Here is an 18,501-nt window from a genome sequence, read left to right as displayed (position 1 = left end):
TTTATTTTTTGGTGGAACTGGGGATTGAACTCAGACCCTTGCGCTTGCCAGGGAAGCGCTTATTCCACTGAGCCATCTCCCCGGCCCCAGCATCTAGATTTTAATTTCTAAATTCTCTTTTATTTTTATTTCACTTATTTCCTTCATCCTAATGTATTTAATTTCTACATTCTTATCAGGCAGAACTCACTGTTTGAAAGTCTGCTGTGTAGAATCTTTTCTTTTTCCTGTTTATTTATATAAATACTTTTTGTTATTCAAACTTTTCCTTCCAAGAGGCTTTTAAATTAGGAGGCTAACTTACAAGCTCTTAAGTATTTGGGACAGAAAATAAATATATCTTGTTGCTCTGCCCAGTTAGCAACATTAGTATTTTTGCCTTCCAGTACACTGTTGGGAGTATTGTCTGTTTCCTTTCCTAAAAGGAAGAACATTTCCTTTTATGTACAAAATATTCCAATTGCTTTGTTTCTCTCTCTGTGCCTGGTTGCATAAGCTGTCTGGTGCTTTGTTTTAGAGGCGGGCATGATGACTACAGGGGCTACTGCTAGTAGTGCACTCTGAGGACAAGCGGATCTTCACATTTCTCACCCCATCTTCAACTCTTTGTTTTATGAAACATGAAATGAATGCAAATGAACACACTATCTTTATTTTCTCATCTGCTTTCAGAGTGCAGTGAGGCTGAGGGGAACATCCCAGATTTTTTCTAGAACAAGATATATCCTTGAGTCGAGAATCATTGAAGCAAAATACAGACTGAAGATTTTGTATCAGTCTTCAGGATAACTTATGATTAGGATTCACTCATTCTTAACAATTTCTCTGACGTACTTACATAAGGCATTATTTCCTAGCAATGAGACTCTACCAGAACTTCTGGCTGGAGATGTTTGGGGAAACCCAAAGGTCTATGGTTGAAAGTTTTTGGGTTAAGGACAGGAAGTGCTTTGAACATGAAGCTGATCTCATTTTTCCATTCATTCACTGGATCATTCACTTGGTTGCACGCCTCTTAGGACCCAGAATCTACTTTGCATGTGGAGAAAATCACAGTGAAGGGAAAAATATCTTTCTCCCCTCATCACATTTTTGGTTTAGTAGTGAATCAGACAGTTACAGTAGAATAATTACAATGGCTTTAAGCAGCTAAATACAGAGCATGTAAGAGAGCAGTAAGTCTGTCTGAATATAATCCAAAAGGTCTTCCTGCTGAGGACATGGAAAAAAGTGTGGGATTTTGGCAAGCACATCAGGGGTGATGTGTGGGAAAGGGCATGAAACTATCAGGAAAAGAAATCTAGCACATGGACTAAGAAGCAAAAAACTGGGGGACTGAAGAGATCCCTGGGCTGTTTGGGGAGGTACAGATAAGGAGTATCTGGTGTGTTGTTAGGGACCAGAGTCAGGAAAGCATGGATGGGGAGGTGAGGGCTAGTTCAAGTGAAATCTTATGTGGTATTCTCGATGCTTACCTTAGTGGTCCTGGAAAGTTACTGAAGAATTTTGAGGAAGAGGGCAAGGAGGGAAAGTTTACAAATATTTTGGAGCAACTTCAGTTTGAATCAAAGGTGAAGAAAAAATGAGCATTTAAAAAAAATTATGTGTTTGGTACAGGGTCTCACTATGCAGCTGGGATTCACAGCAATCCTCCTGTTTTCAGCCTCCCCAGTGCTGGGATTATAGGTGTGCACCACCATGCATGGTTTCGGTAGCTGGCTCAGCACACTCAGGGTTAGGGCTGATGTGGCATGTGGAACCAGGGATCAAACCCCAGTCTCTGTGCTTGCCTAAGCAGGTGCTTAGTCCACTGAGCTATCTTGCCAGCTCTTAAGAAATGAGCATATTATTTAGAAGACTTTCAGCAGCACAAGCAAGGGATAATGAAATAGACTAATATGTATGGGATTATAGGAGAAGGATATGGACTTGAGAAACACTTAGGAGGTAGGAGCCACAGGACTTGGTTTGATAAATGTGGGAGGGAATGGAAGAGACTAAGAGAGTCAACTCTTGTTTTCAATTTAGTGAGCTTTTACAATGTGCTGATACTTTACCAAAATTATTTCATATAATCACTATACAAGTTTAATGAAGTAGACTGTGTTATTTTCCCATTTTACAGATAGCATATCAATAGTTGGAAGCTAAATAATGTACTCATGACAATAACTAATAAAATGGTGAGCCGAGATTCCAGTGCTGACAACTGGATCTAGGACCTGTGCCTTTCTGGATGGTGGCAAATACAGAGTAGGGAGAAACCATGTGCGAGTAGGAGGCACCCAAATGCCAGGAGGACAGAGGCCTTTCTGTTGTCACTTACTGTAATGCTATATGTTACTATGTACTTTATAAAACTAATGTGTATTACTGTTTTGGCAAAAAAGCTGATCATTCTTCTGCGAATGCTACCTTGAATCAATTTAAAAATCAACAGTTGAAGAGTTTAAAGTATTTGCATTAATAAAAGGCTTAAATACTTGGGTTTTTGTTGATTTGTTTGCTCACATCGTAGTCATAACCAGCACCAGGCAATGAAGAATTTCACCAGTTTTTAATTTTTTCCTATCTTTTTTTTATTTATTAGGCACAGGATCTCACTGTACAGTTTGGATTCGTGGTGATCCTTCTGTCTCAGCCTCCCCAGTTGTTGGGATTACAGGGGAGGATTACAAGCCAGCACATCTAGTTTTGGTGGCTGGCTTGGCATGTGGTACTGGAAATTGAACATAGGTCCTTGTGCTTGCCAGGCAGGTGCTTAGTATGCTGAGCTATCTCCCTAGCCCTACCATTTTTAACTAATTTTACTAATTCATTGAGAATAGGTGAAGAACCTCATTTAACTAGAAGCTAAAAATCAACAACTTAGCTTCTTTTGTCATTAAGAGCAAAAGCAAGAAAATTAAATATGAACATGTCATTACCACATAGATGTTGGCTTCACAATGACTGATTTTATGTCCTTGGGCTCTAATGGCCCTCTTCTTGGGGTTTAAGACTTTGTATCTGAGGTTTTGTCATTTTAAATAATTTTATATTTGAATTTGTGTTGTGGAAATGAAATCCAGTGGGGCAAGGCACATGGGCTGGGCTTGGAGTTTCAGGCCATGTGAAGTCCCTTCAGCTGTCTGTCTCTTGGCATAAGTTTTCAACTATCAGCCTTCTGGTCCCCTGAGCTCCCTGCTAACCTCTGTCTCTCATCACCACTGTTGCCATTCTCCTGAGCTTGAGTTGTATCAGGAGGGGAGGTATACACCACCTTCACCTTCTTCCCCAGATGGAATGAGGAAGGAGGCCAGAAAAATGGTCAGCGTGGAGCAAATACCCTGTTGCACCTTGGGAGGCAAGGCAGAGGTCATTTCTGATAAAGGTGGCAAGCACCTGGTACGTTGGATGGGCTGTGCAGTGGTAGCTTCTTCTTCATCTCCAGTTCATGCACCAGGTACATGCCAAGTATACAGAAGTTGGGATCTCTTAGGGGCCACCCATCTACCATCAAGGTGGGAGAAGACCCCTCCCCTAATGTGAGAAGGAGGGATTGCCTTCTCCACTTTCATTTTCATTTTTCACTTGGTTCCTACAGGTTATGTAGATGGCCCATCTCCACAATCACTCGGCTTAGTTTGTACATAATAAATGCATAGAGTGAACTTTGTTAAATATGAATACAGCAGATGTATAAATGTCTGTCATAATCATAATGCAAGTCCATTGCTTTAAAACATAAAAAGAAAAAACATAAAGTTAGAACATAAAATGATAATTTTAGAATCTGATTAAGACTTGTGTATTTTATTCATGGTTAAAAACCTCGATAATAAAAACAAATCACTAGCAGATTATCATGTAGAGTCTTATTTCAGCTTTGATGATGAAGAGCAATTGTGTAGCGAGGGAGACAGTGTAGTTGAAAGCTGCACTAATGTAGTATGGATGCTAAATCGTACACAAGATGAGAAAGGTATTTTCCTTGAAATTCAAACAAGCTACATTTTATTGAGAAGCATGACTTCTGTGAAATTAGACAGTTTGAGTTTTGAAATAGACAACATGCTATAGCAGTTGCCAGAAGAATTTATATGATTTTGATATTTGGTTTTATGGGCGTGGAGACTACTGGCCTTCTGGTCGCCTTTAGCTGTGCCGCCATGAATAATACTCTCTTTAGTATACTGATTGATACTTTCTGACTTTGAAAATTAGGGAAAATATTAGCATACAATATGTCAAAATAGTTACTTAAACAAAATAACTATTTTTAAAAGAGTATAAATAAAAACCGCACTTTCAGTATACCCTAATCTCCGCTGTCCTTGTGCCCAAAATTTAAGTCATCCAAATTTTTCTGAAATTCTAATTCCTCATTAATTAAAAAAAAAACAAAAACAAAGACTTTGTACCTTGGCAACATGAGTTAGTAAAATTGAACGAACATTCTGTAGAAAAATTCAAATTAAATAGCTGCTCTATTTGCACTAAAAAGAATGAGAATGTTCAGTGGCCAACCACTAAAAAGGTCCAAATACATCTTCTTTGTGTTTCATAAATTATATTATAATTCTAGCTTGTCACTGTCACCTCAAAGTGTCCTGGCTTCAGACTAAGCACCTGTTTTAGTAAGCACAGTGACCGGGGTTTGATCCTCAGCACCACATGCCGTGCTGACTCCACCCCCTTGTGCCTGTTGACCCAGTCACTGAGTCTGGACATGGTGGCACATGCCTGTAATCCCAGTGCTGGGGAGGCTGAAAACAGGAGGATCCCTAGGAGTTCAAACTTCAAAGTGAGACCCTGTACCAAATACATTTAAAAAAAAAAAAGTGTCCTGGCTTTGGAACTACTCTTTTTTGTATGTCCAATAAACTTCTACCTAACTTAAAAATTGACCTAATTTTATTTTTGATACCCTAAACTTCTTAAACCTCTATGTAACTGGGCTGCATTTTTATACTTATGGCTATATTTTGTATGACTCTCGCAAATTAAATCATGTTAATATTATAGCATGCAGGGCCAGGGATATAGTTCAGTAGTGTAAGCACCTCTCTGGCAAGTCAAAGGTCCTGAAAAAAAATCTGAAAATCACAATATACAATTTGAAAAACCAAAAAAACTCGAGGTCCTTAGTTTAATTTTTAATACAAAAAAATCTGAATATTGCAATACAGTTTGAAAAACCAAAAACTGTATCTCTCCCTCAAACTTTCCTCTTTTGGTTACATCAAAGATGATCTTCAGCACTTGTACTTTTTAACACCGTATATTGACAGTTAAATTTTGGACAGGTACGCACAGCTGAGGTTGGCATACACTGAACATGTGCCTCCAGATTTTTTTTTAAATGATAACTTTATTTAAGTAGCTCTTTTGCTATATTTCTTGTAATTTCTGGCATTGCTCCCAGGGTGCAACCAGGCAACACAGGTGAAGACAACTCCGTCCTCCTCTCCTGCAAACTAAGGAGCAGCTGTTTTCAGCCAGTACCTCTCTCTGCCACCTGAAGTGCAAGGAGGTCACCTTGCCTCCTCTCCTCACAGCTTTCCCTATTTCTTACGAGAAGGCTGGGTTGAAAGCTATGCTTGCTGCCCATCTTTTCCTATGTGTTCTTGGGTGCAGATACCATGGTAGACACAGAAAGGAGCTTGACCATGACCCTTCTCTTTCCTGGTTCCATGCCAACATTGACCAATGTTATACAGTGGGTCATCAAAATATACTTTGAATATTCAAATGTACATAGTAAGAGACAGATTGCCATTCATCTCCTCAGCATCCCCCACTCACTTTTAACACACCGGTCCTACCATTCTGGCCATTCTTGAAGCAGTTCTGAAGTTCCTCTTGCACATCAAATATACAGTTAATAGTACTCTTGAGCACCATCCAATGAAGGTCAGGCTTGTAAAAACATTACGTGTGTCCTCATCCACCCTGTTCACCAGATTTTGCACTATGTGACTTCTGACTTGTCCCCAAAGCCAAATGGCCATGAAAAGTGATCATCTTGGACTGATGAGGGACATCAAGGCCATGTGACAAGACATGAAAGAGGCCTTCCATGACTGCTTCAGAAAGTGGCAAAAATGATAGGATCAGTGTGTTCCAAGCAAGAGGGAGTATTTAGAGGATTAATGACAATGTGTCTTTTATTGTAATAAGATTTTTAAGTATTTACCCTATTTTTAAATCACACTTTATAATTATTTCTTAAGATGTATTTGGTACAGGGTATTGCTACAGACTCTTAGTGATCCTCCTGTTTTCAGCTTCCCCAGCACGGGGATTACAGGTGTGCACCACCATGCCAGGTCTTGGTGGCCAGCTCAGCGTACCTAGGGGGAGGCCAGCACAGCATGTGGGATCCAGCATGGAACCCCAGTCCCAGCATTTGCCTAAGCAGACGCTTAGTCTGCTGAGCTATCTCATCAGCCCATGTAATTAGCTTATTTTCTCTTAGGTGCCTCACTCCTGATGCAGAAGCCCGCCCAGATATTGTAGAAGTCAGTTCGATGATTTCAGATGTCATGATGAAGTATTTAGACAACTTATCTACATCTCAGCTAGCTTTGGAGAAGAAATTGGACCGGGAACGGAGGCGCACACAGAGATATTTTTCGGAAGCCAACAGGAATGCTGTCACGTGTCATCATGAGCTGGCTCTGCTGTCTCATGTAGGTACAATTCTCTTGATCTCTCCATAATGCACTCTGGCAGTTGTTCCTGAAGTTAATTCTGCTTGTTTGAATGAAAATGAATCTATAGGTAGAAAAATATATTCTAACCTCAAAACTAAAATAACTTGATATAACTGACCTTCCATAAAAGAAATCCAGAATTTATTGTACATTGTAAAATCAGAGATACTAAAAGCTCTCTTAGCATTTCTTCGAGTTTGTATTATAGTTTTGGTATAAATAGTGCTGAGTGCTTTTATTTCATTTCTTCAGCAATCTGATTGCATCTTGTGAGAACATGGATGAAAATGTGAGTGAATTCAGAGAGAGAAGTAACATTCATTTCTTAAAATTTTCTTATTAGTCTTATTTAGTTGCTTTCACTATTGTTTGTAGTGATGATGTCATTGCTGGTTTTGAGTTGGAGTTTTAAGTTTTTCTTGCCAATAACCTTTAGAATATTTGGATATTTAAGCATATTTGTGAACATGGACTAAAGAAGTGATGTGAAAACTACCAACTTGCTTGTGTATAAGTGGTTAGGCCAGCAAAGCTATTGTTGTTGTCTTACTTATCTGCTTCAGTGCTCTTATTGTAATCTTTTTTTAAAAAAATTATTTATGTGTGTGTGTGTGTGTGTGTGTGTGTGTGTGTGGCCAGCTCAGCCCACCAGGGGGCGGGGCTGGTTGGCATATGGTGCTGGGGGATCAAACCACGGTCCCTGTGCTTTGCTAAGCTTGTTCCAAGTAGGTGCTTTAGACCACTGAGCCATCTCACCAGCCCTCTTATTGTAATCTTGACTCATGACTACTCTTCTGGGAACTCCCAGCAGGGACTCATTATTGGTCCCTTCATCTCAGTAAATAAATATTCTTTTCTTCTATTCTGATGGTGGGTCCCAATGCAATAGGTCCATAAAGCTCTTCTCTCTCTGTCTCTGTCTCTGTCTCTGTCTCTGTCTCTCTCTCTCTCTCTCTCTCTCTCTCTCTCTCTCTCTCTCTCTCTCTCATTTTTTGGCTAAGGTGGCTGGTAGTTAAATTCCTTCCCAAGATCCTAAGAATTTGCTTCAGCTCATAAAGCTGCATAAGATGCTGACTTCAAAGAAGAGCTAGTTCCAGCTTCTTCAATAACAGCGACTCCAGTGAGTTCTTTTCTAAAAAGAAGGAAAATGTTATTGTTTAGTGGATTTGTCTGAAGGTTTGGAAGCCAGGAGTTGAAGATTCAGTGTAATTATTTTTTGGAGAGATATTCTTTCATCTCCCTTGCCTTAAATGCTGAGCTTAGCTGTAATTTCACAGAACATTCCATGATAATTTTCTAAGGCCTTGGTTGATATTTAGGAGCGTATAACCTAGAGTTATAGCTCTCATTGAGCAAGGGCTCTAGAGCTCACTTTGCTTGTTATTTTACTGCCTGACTTAGTAGCAGTAGGTAAGTAAGTAAGGCTAGGTAACAATAAGAAACACATCATTCTGTGTATGTCGTTTTGCTTCCCTAGTATAATGTTCTTAGTACACTAAAAATGCAAGAGCTTTAGCTATTTCTCTCTATCTTATGTATATGGAGCCTTTTGTTAAATTCTGCTCTGCAAATCCCCTTAACCAATTTCCGGTTTTAGCTAATATGAAGGTGGGTGTTGTGAATTTGAAATCTAACATCGGAAATCTTCTTATCTTTAGCAAAACACCTTGAGGAAGATCACTTTAAATATGTATTTTTTACATCTTAGCTTCCTTTAAAACTCTGTATCATGGAAAATGTCAAAAGTAAAGGCAAAGTCTATTTCCTGTACCCAGCTTCCACCTTCAACAATTAGCTATTGGGCACCAAACCTATACCATTTATATCCCCATACATTTCCTGTCATTTCCAGATTATTTTGAAGCAAATCCCAGATACCATATCATTTCATTCATCATTATCTCACATGTATTTAGAGTGACAATTTAATGATAGAAATGTAATTCTCAGGTTATGGCCAGTTCTGAAAGTCAAGAGAGGGGTTCCGAGGGTCTTAGAGTAGAACCCTAACCTGTACATTAGGAGGGAATATACCTATTTCAGAAGATGCTAGGATTAAATAAGTTAATGCATTAGAAAATCTTTGCAGCTTTAAAAAGTGGTATATAATTGTAAGGTAGCATCAGTTATATAAAATGACATATTCTTATGTTAAAAGGGTAGTTCATGATGCAACTTGCTGGCTACTGCTAATTTGTCCAAGTAGAATTGGCATCAGTGTGTATGTGTTTTAGTCATGAGGTTGATACACATTTATTGGCCACCTGTTGTAGCCAACCTCAAGCAGTGCCCTCCTGGAGCACTCAGTGTTTTATGGACCATAGAGAAATGCTTAACTGCAAAACAAGGCTTATATTACTGTTTCAGATTCAAGTATTACCTTTTCCTCATGTGTTATTTGAAGCCTACTGATAATCTTTCCTTTAAAGATTAATCAAATGTAAATCAAAAGGAAAATTCATGTGTCAGTTTCTTTTCTCTCATTTTTGAGAAAAAATACTTGATGCCCAGAATTAAGGAAAGAAAGCTTTATTTAGCTCACAGTTTGTGGACGTTTCAGACCATACTTGGCTGGCTCTGAGGCAGAGTGCCACATGGTAGAGGGCAGCAGTTCATGGCGGTGGAAAACAGCAAAGGCAACAAGAGCGAAAAGGGAAGAGAGGCAGAAAGCAAGTCTCTTTCCCTCCTTTGTATTGTATGCAGCCTACAGGCTGCCCATCCTAGGGTGGATGTAACATGTGCATCCATAATCTCAGCACTGGACCATGAGTGAGTCATAAACTCTAGAAGCCCGCTCCATGACTGCATGAAGCTTTGGGGGATGAAATCTGGACACAAACCATAACAATGCAATTTTATTAAAGAGGAAAGCAAGAATTGTTATTGTATTTTAGCAGAGAAAGCATACAGTTAACTGGCATTCTCACTGGGTATCAATTATTATTTTTTAAAGCATATGTGCCAGTGTTGCCAGAAAAATTATAGATGTAAAATGTTATCTCTTTTTTCTTAAGCAGAATTATGATTGTTTCATTTCAAATATAGTAACATATTCTCTCAGAGCAGTTAGTATCAATAATGCAGGTACACAAGCCAATGATAAGTGATGGTCAAATGGAAGAGAAATTAGTGGGTTCTGTGAATGTATGAATTCCCAGAACCAGGGCCTGGGGGGATAGCTCAGTAGAGTAAGCATTTGCCTGGCAAGTGCAAGGGCCCAAGTTTAATCCCTGGTTCCTCCAAAAATAAATAAATAAATACATACATACTATGATTTATGATTTGTACTAATAGTGTTTGGATAAGATATCATGTCTACATCTTGTACTATGAATAACCAGTATGAAGACAACAATATGCAATGTATTAATTACTGAAACTGTCCTGCTAATCAGTTTTGAAACTGTCTTATTGCTATTTGTTTCTCAATAAAATTAATTTTAAAAAAATGAATTCTCAGAACCAAGAAGGAGGAGACCCACTGTGAGTTACTGAAATTTTTCACATTATTTGGTAAGCAAACAGTTGACAAGAAACTGTCAAAACATTTAAGGTTCCTATGTATTCTCACATTTTTCGCTCATTCTTCATAATGGCAATTTTCTTAATAGGCTATTAAAAACAAGTACAGATACATATTTCCAACAGTCAGAGAAGTCTTCACTAGTAAAATTCACTGCTGTGTCCAGTGGTTTACCCACCGTGAAAGGGAAGGAAAGCATTCCTTTGGAAGAATGTTAGCCTTCTTAATTTTTATAGTTTAAAGTAAGAGACCCATAAAAAGAACACCAAGGTGAGAATAATAAGAATTACTCAGAGTAAGACAAGGAATAATTTTACTTAAATGTCAATAATTAAAAGGCTGTTGGAATAAAGAGAACACTGAGGCATTGTAATAGTCAAAACCAGGACGAGTGTTTTGGTGCTGTTGGCCATTTGTTGAACACACAGAGTTATCTCTTCAGAGACAGAGAAATTAGCATAGCCATGTCCAAAATGTATACTCTTTTAGACTTCACCAGCGAATAGAAGGATGAGCAGTAAAGAAACCTATGCTGGAAAAAAACTGTATAATCAGTGGAAAACGTTTCCATTTCATTCACATTTTTAGAATTTTGTACATGCAGCTTTACAGTAATATTTACAAAGATGCATAAAGAGTACACCTATGTGCACAGGTGGCACTGAGCTGAACATTCCAGGGAGATTGAGAGTGATCCTGGTGGAAGTGCTTGCACTGTGAGATTTATAGGGATTACAGCTTCTTCAATGCTGTTTAACAGGAAGTTTATCTTTATCACCTGTTTTTAAAGCTGAACAGTGGGTTCCTTTTCTACTAGTTTATTAAGTTCCTTCAGTTTGGAATCTACTTTCACATCCATAAGCATCTGTCCAGGAGCAATACAGAGAGAGAAAGATTGAAAATGCTTGCGGTCTCTAATTAATAATGAAAGAACAAGAATCTGCTGGATGTCTTCTGAACATAAGGTATCATGCGTGATAATCTGAGGATTATTAGAAATTACGATTGTCCCATGATTATACTTTGCAATATGCTTAGGAAGGCAGAAAGGATAAGCACTCTCAGGAAGACTCCTAAGGATAGAAGAGAATTTTAGTAAATATCAATGAGATATGCAGACATATTTTAGGGAAGTTCCCACAGTAAACAGGAAAGATCAGATTTTGATGACTGAGTATGGAAGTCATTCATGGATGAGAAATAACAGATAAGGCTTAAAAGCTCCAGACATACATACACAGCTCACTTAAGACTAAGAATGAAACTGAGAAATAGCGTTTTGCATTATTTAGTTCAGTACCCAGCGAGGAAGCCAGGCGGTTAGAGGCGTGTCTGTGGTCAAGCAGCAAGGTCAGGACTATCCAAGGACTGAAGCTTAGGTTTGCAACTTCCAATGAGTCTTTTTATAGGAATGGTTTCAATAGTCAGGGGGAAAAAAAAGATTTGTGAGTAGTGGAAGGCTGAATACCTTACTGAAGCATTTGAATGCAGTAAGTCCTGTGGTTAGGGTGAACTAAAACCTTGAATTCTCCGAGTACTTAACATGGGAATTTCCAGACTAAAAGCTAGGTCCTGTTGGTGCACCTTTCCCTTTCTTGATATATATTTTTTTCTTTTGTGGTTTCACTTCATTCCTCTGCTCTGGTCCCCATCTTACCTGTCTGAATACTTTCTCATCTTGTTCTCTGAACCCTGGCCTCTTACCTTTCAACATTCTGATTTTCTCCTTGTACTTGTCTTGATTTTGCCTCATGGTTTTTCATTTTACATGAATTGGGGTAAAAATCCATCATGCAAAAATGTTAACTTTATTTCTGTAATTGTATATTTTGTTTTGAAGCACTGTTTCTGCTGATGACAGTAAGAGATATATGTAGTCAGTTCCAATTATACCGTTCTCCTTCCCATTTTAAATTACTTTTCCCTTTTTACATATAACTTAATCCGTGCAAACAGTCTGCATAGATTAATTTCTTTTTTCCCCTTGGATATTTAAATAACTGTTTATTCCATTATTTTTAAAGAGAATTAAAAAGTAGTAAAATAATTAGAAACAATGCTAAACAAAATAATAGGAATTCAACAATGATTGTTATATTGCATATGGTTGTCTTCAAATTGGTTTTTCAGATTACCAGATATGAGCATGCAAAATTGGTCAAAAAAGCTAAAAAGAAAAAAAAGAAAAAAAATTACACATTAACAAGTCCTTGAAATAGAGCAGTAGAAATCAGCAGAACAATTATCCGAGCTGTCCTGTGGATATACATATATACACTTTCCCTTCCTTCTTTTTTTCTTTCCTCCTTTTCCTCATCCTGGTTCTTCCTTCCCTTTGAACATTTTCTTTCCCTTTCACAGCATCTACTGTACCTTTCAGATTTTATTCACTCTACCAGGCTCTTACACCAGGGACACAATATGATGCTTATACATGCAGATCTGATTTATTTGACTTATGAGTATTGTCTCGAGTTGCATCCATTTACCTTAAACAGTCTCAAGTTTATCTTTCTTTAAAGCTAAGTAATATTCCATTGTATAAAAATACCCCCTATTTTTTATCCATTTCTCAGTTGATGGGCATTGTCCACTCCTCAGGGTGGCAAGGAGGTGCAGAAAGGAGCTGAAGCAACTCCATGTCGGTTGAGTGGGCAGCCGTTCTCTGCGCCACCTTCCTCCCTTTGCTAACTTCCGCTAACCTTAGATGACATGAACCCTTTTCTGTGGTTTTATACCCCTGATCTCTATTTTTCCTTAATGTTTATGGCGTCTGTCACCCCGCCTCTCTTCTTGCTGTGTTTTATTTCAGGCCAGTGGATGACTCATGATGGCTCAGCTCCTGCTTCTCTTCTGAGGTCTGATTGGGACTTTCTTGGTAGCACCCTTAGTTGAAGATTATGAACTCTTCTCTATACCCCCTTTCCTGCAGTGAGGAGCTGGTGAACTTGCCAGGCAGCACCAGTGCTAGTTCTCATTTCCCTTAGGCCAAGATGGGTGCTTTGGGTTCCCATCCATGTAACACATGTCCTATTAGGACCTTACTGGGAAAGAGGGCACTGCCTCAGCCCCACCAGCTCGGCCACCTTCTTTATTCTCTCTTATCCCAAGTGCCTCCCATTAGGTACTAGTATTCCAGTACTGAAGACACCACGGTCTCAAGGTAGACAAGGTCTCCAGCCTTCTGTTAAATTCTCCTATCAACCACATTGTATGTGGCGTTTTGGCCATCATGAAACTTCTCTGGGGGTTTGTTTCTCTCACTGTGCCTGGACTTCCCCCTCACGCCTCTGTATTTCACCAGCTGCTCAACTCTTGATTGAACCAGTTCCACTCAGACTACCTAGGATTTATCTCCCACTCTTAGCCATCCTCCACATTTCTACCAAAATTAACTTTCTAATGCAGCCCCACACATCTGATCTCAGTAAATTATCCTGTGCTTAAGACATTGAGTAAATGTTCATTTGAAGAGTTCTAGAAATATTTTCTTAGCTTTGGTGAATTAAAAAAAAAGGTTATTGTGTTAGTCTGATATTGTCAAACAGTTGAAATACAGCACACAGATACATCGTTGAAACTCCATCTATTTTGGAAGACAAAGCAGCTGTTATAACACTTACCAGCAAGGATTAATTTTGAAATTTACCAACCCTGCAGAAATTCAATTCACTATAGAATTCTTATTATAGTTTTCTAATATAATCTGTTATGTGGTTTTAGCACAATTTATTCACAGCTTTTTGATATTTTTCTGTCATTCTCACATAGTTTTATAGTTGACCACTTAATTGAACAGATGTAAGTATCCAGATTCTCATTTTCTTAGTGTACATTTCAGAGATGTGCTATTTATTTATTTGAGTTGCTTTATTTTTATTATACCATATGCTGTTCATGACTGCTGAGCACACTACTAAAGGCATGTGTCTGCAGTCCTCTGCTAAGAGATGAAATCAAGCCATGTAGAAAATGATATATTTTAAAGGACAATATTTTTGTGAACATATTTGTTTTTATTATCCAGTTAATTGTTGACTGAATTCCCCCCATGGCTGCAAAAATACAACAAGTAATAATGCAGAGAAAGAAGGATCAGAAAATATTGTCATTTAGCTTAGAAATGTTTTGAGGAAAAAAAACCCAGTAGCATCTTAAGGGCTTTGCCATGGATACAGAAGCATTCTTGCCTCCACTGTGCAGTCTTCCCCTTTCACTTTTGCAATTGACACAGTTTACATACAGTGGGCCGGCCAAGTAGCTCAGTGGATTAAAGTGCCTGTTTAGACAGACGCAGCAGCCAGGATTCGATACCCAGCACCCAGCTCCCAGGTTGTGCTGAGATGACGATTGAGATTGGGCGTGGTGGCACACACCTGCAATCCCAGCTCTTGGGAGGGTGAACACAGGCGAATCACTACGAGTCTGATCTATGTAATGAGACCCTGTAGACCCTTACTAAAATACAAAAAAAAATTACATACAGTAAGATGTGTAAATCACTAAGTTCTGACTTTGGTGACTTTTGACGTATGCATTACCCCCACCCAAAACATTTGCATTCTCTGTGAAAGTCCCCGCATTTTCCTTCCTGTGTGCTTCCCTACCAGGACAAAAACTGTTATGATGTCTGTTACTAGAGTATTCTTGACGGTTGTGAGACTTAATGTAAGTCTAATATATGTACCCTTTGCCTCTGGCTTCTTTCTTATGACATGTCCTTGCAATTCATTTATGTTCTGTGTATAATAGTTTGTTTATATTGCAAGTTAGTATTACATAGTGTGATATATTTTATCTATTCTCCTTTTGATATACACTTACTCTGTTAGTTTCTTTTCTCTCATTGCTAGAACAAAATACCTGATGCCCAGAATTAAGGAAGGAAATGATTTTTAGCTCGCAGTTTGTGGAGGTTTCAGTCCATAGTCAGCTGACTCCAAGGCAGAGTGGCACATGGCAGAGGGCAACATTTCATGGTGATGGAAAATAGCAAAACAGAAAGAGCAAAAAGGTAGGCGAAGCAGAGGGCAAGCCTCTCTCCCTCCCTTATACTGTATGCAGGCTACAGCTACTCACCCCAGAGTGAGTGTAGCACTTACATCCATAATCTAAGCATTGAAGCATGAGTCAATCAAAAACTCTAGAAGCCCATCCCATGACTGCATGAGGCTTTGCAGAGACATCTAAACAGAAACCATAACACTTATTTTGCTTCCAAATTTGGGTGTTTATAATTTAGACTGCTATGAATTTTCTTCCTTGTCATTTTGTAGATACATTTTCATTTCTCTTAGGTAAATATCTGAGAATAGACTTGTAGGTCATAGGTGGTTCTGTGTTTAACTATAAAAGCATCTACCAATTTCCAAAACTGTACCACTTAATACTTTAAGAAGGAGTGTGTGAGAATTCCACATTTATGCCAGCATTTAGTATTGATAGTGTTTTGTTATTTTAGGGTCTATTGGAAACTATTAGTTTATCTGTCTGTCTGTCTGTCTGTCTGTCTGTCTGTCTGTCTGTCTGTCTGTCTATCTATCTATCTATCTATCTATCTATCTATCTATCTATCTATCTACCTACCTACCTATCTATCTATCTGGATATATTTCCATACTGCATTCTATCCCATTGATGTTTTTAAGCCAATATCACTTATTATAGATTTTAGAAAATGTTTTATTTTTTAAATTTAAAACAAAGTTATGTTTATCATGTTCAATATGATATTTTAAAAATATGTATATTAATTGAGCTAATTAACAAATGAATTACTTTATACAATTATCTTTTCTGTAGTGAGTGGCAATTTCTTTCTTTCTTTCTTCCTTTTTTTCTTTTTGGCAGAACTGGGGATTGAACTCAGGCCCTTGTGCTTGCTAGGCAAGCGCTTATTCTGCTGAGCCATTTCCCTGGCCCCGTGACAGCATTTTCAAAATACAAGATGTTATTATAATATAGTCACTGTTGTGTACAGTGGACCTCTTGAATGCATTTCTTCTATTCCACTAAAACTCTGTATTCTGCTTTTCAGCTACTTACTAAGTGTTGAAATTGAGTTATACAAGTTGCCCAACTTTGTTCTTCTTTGTCAAGTTTGACTTGCTTGTTTTAGGTCTGTTACATTTCTGTGTTAACTTTAAAGTAAGCTTGTCAGTTTCTTTGAAAACTTATAGTACAATTTTACCATGAAGAAAAGTTTTGTAGTATTTCAAAAATATCAATCTTCTATTTAACATATTGAACAGAATTTACTGAGCATTTATTTTTCTGGGTTGTATCTGGTCTTCTAACTCAGTAGTGAACAAAACAGAAACCACCTACTTAACAGGGAAGATAAATAATAGCTAAGGCAAACATACATCTAAGTGCTATAGGCAAAATAATAGAAGTCAAAGTAATAGGAAGTTTTAGATATGGGGAGAAAGGCATTTTAAATAGGGATGCCAAGGAAAGCTCCTATAATTGCATCGCATTAGAGCAAATGCATGAATGTGTTATAAATGAGTGAGGCCCCAGGAGGCAGCACTGTTGGGGAGGGAGAAGTGTGTCCAAGGATCCAGAGGTGGGAGCATGCAAGCTCAAGGAACAAAAGGGAAGACTGCAGAGGAAGGCAGGGGAGGAGCGTGCTATAGCCCATGCATTGCACTTAAAGGCTGTGAGTTTTCAGCAAGCAAAAGGGTGACATTAGAACAATATGCAATACAATAATCATGATTAATTTCCTATCATCTTGTTTGGAAATGCTGTACCATTTTTATTGCTTATTTTCTCTTTCTTTATTTTTTCATTTTTATTTTCATTTTTTGCTTAAATGGAGCTAGGAAAACCCTTTATTTCCTCTATATTGTTTAATCCCTGTTTTTCCCCCATAATTTTATTGAGAAACAAATAGCAATGAGACAGTTTCAAACCAAATTGGTAGAACAGTTTCAATAATTAACACATTGCATACATTCCTCCTAGTGGTTAATTGCTGTAAGATGCGGACATGATATCCTATTTACAAACACTATTAGAACAAATCCCTCTATTCATTAAGAGAATGCAACTATTTATCTATCCTAACCCTTTTGAATACACAGATATGAAATAGACATTCACCTGTATACCCTTTTTTTGTTAAGTTCCGTTATTTGAATATTATAGGTGTTTTAACTCAGCAAAATATTCTAAAAGAGTCCAGTAGTCCATAATAGTATTGGGTCTTCCGCTTCACTGGCAATGTCAGAAATTGTTGACCTGAGTCCCCTACAGCTCAACATAACAGCATGGCTCTACTTCTTATATTTCATTTTTATACTTTTCTGCTGGATGGTTAAAAGCAAGATAAAGCAAGACCTATGCAACAAGAGTTGTAGCTTTTGAATCTGATAAGTTCAGTGAAATCCCCTCAGAATTTTTCCTGAGATCCTGTACCTCAGATTGTAGAACCTTTGTCAGTGTCAGCCATGTGGATGAGTCACAGCCATTGCTTGGCCAATGTGCTCTCTGAAAGCCTGAGAGAATGTTTTCTCTCCATGTGACTCTCCTTAGGCACACTCTACGTCATCGATCACATTCCTCTTTGGCCCCATAATCTCCTTGATCAGAAAATTTGGGACACTACTGAGTTACATGACATTACAGTACAAGTTCTCATATGTTCTGAGTCTTAATTGACCTTGGAAGGCTCAGGCCAAAGTGTTGGCTTTCCTTGCAGCCCTCCTTTTTCTCTAATTTTGGTCTGCAAATTTAGGTTGTTAACCCTCTAGAACACAAGCTTATTGTTATCACCATACAACATAGACTGTTAAGCTTAACCTCATTATCTGTCTGAATATCAAACATCTTAGGCATAACGTGCAATAGGTATTTTACATCAAGTATTGATATGTTGAACTTTAAGTCCCTACAGAATATTATGAAAAAACATTTAAAAATTAGAAAATATTTTAAAAGTAGGCATAAAGAATTATATAATTATTATGTTTATACATAAGTCCAAAAATCTAACCATATACAACCTTGAAGCAGGACAGACCCACAACATTCCCTTTCCTGTCTTCTGCCTTCATTCACCACCCCCTTCTTTTTGAACAATCATCTACCTGAGAGACAGCACAGCACCAACTGGCATGTCATGACAAGCAGCCCATTTTCAGAAGACCAGAATGACAGGCACTCCAAGCATGAACCTACTGTTACAAATTGCCATCTTCAGTGCAGTTGTTTAGTTCACAGGTGTCAATATATAGAGTTACTCAGGGTGAGAATTTTTCCAACTAACTGCTAGAT

General features: G+C 38.1%; 1 protein-coding gene across 4 annotated transcripts in view; it reads left to right on the top strand.

Moving 5' to 3' along the window:
- Nek10 (NIMA related kinase 10) overlaps positions 1 to 18,501 on the top strand; it is a 314,976-nt gene that overhangs the window by 218,474 nt on the left and 78,001 nt on the right. For all 4 annotated transcript variants that reach the window (XM_004634199.3, XM_023718528.1, XM_023718527.1 and 1 more), the window contains one exon: positions 6,461 to 6,674. In XM_004634199.3, the coding sequence (XP_004634256.1) occupies positions 6,461 to 6,674 (214 nt within the window). The remainder of the gene's footprint in view (positions 1 to 6,460; positions 6,675 to 18,501) is intronic.

The sequence above is a fragment of the Octodon degus genome, unplaced genomic scaffold, assembly GCF_000260255.1.
Source record: "Octodon degus isolate 3935 unplaced genomic scaffold, OctDeg1.0 scaffold00059, whole genome shotgun sequence".
Taxonomy (NCBI): domain Eukaryota; kingdom Metazoa; phylum Chordata; class Mammalia; order Rodentia; family Octodontidae; genus Octodon; species Octodon degus.
The sequence above is the reverse complement of the archived record's forward strand: the minus strand, read 5'-3'. Positions and strand labels throughout refer to the sequence as shown.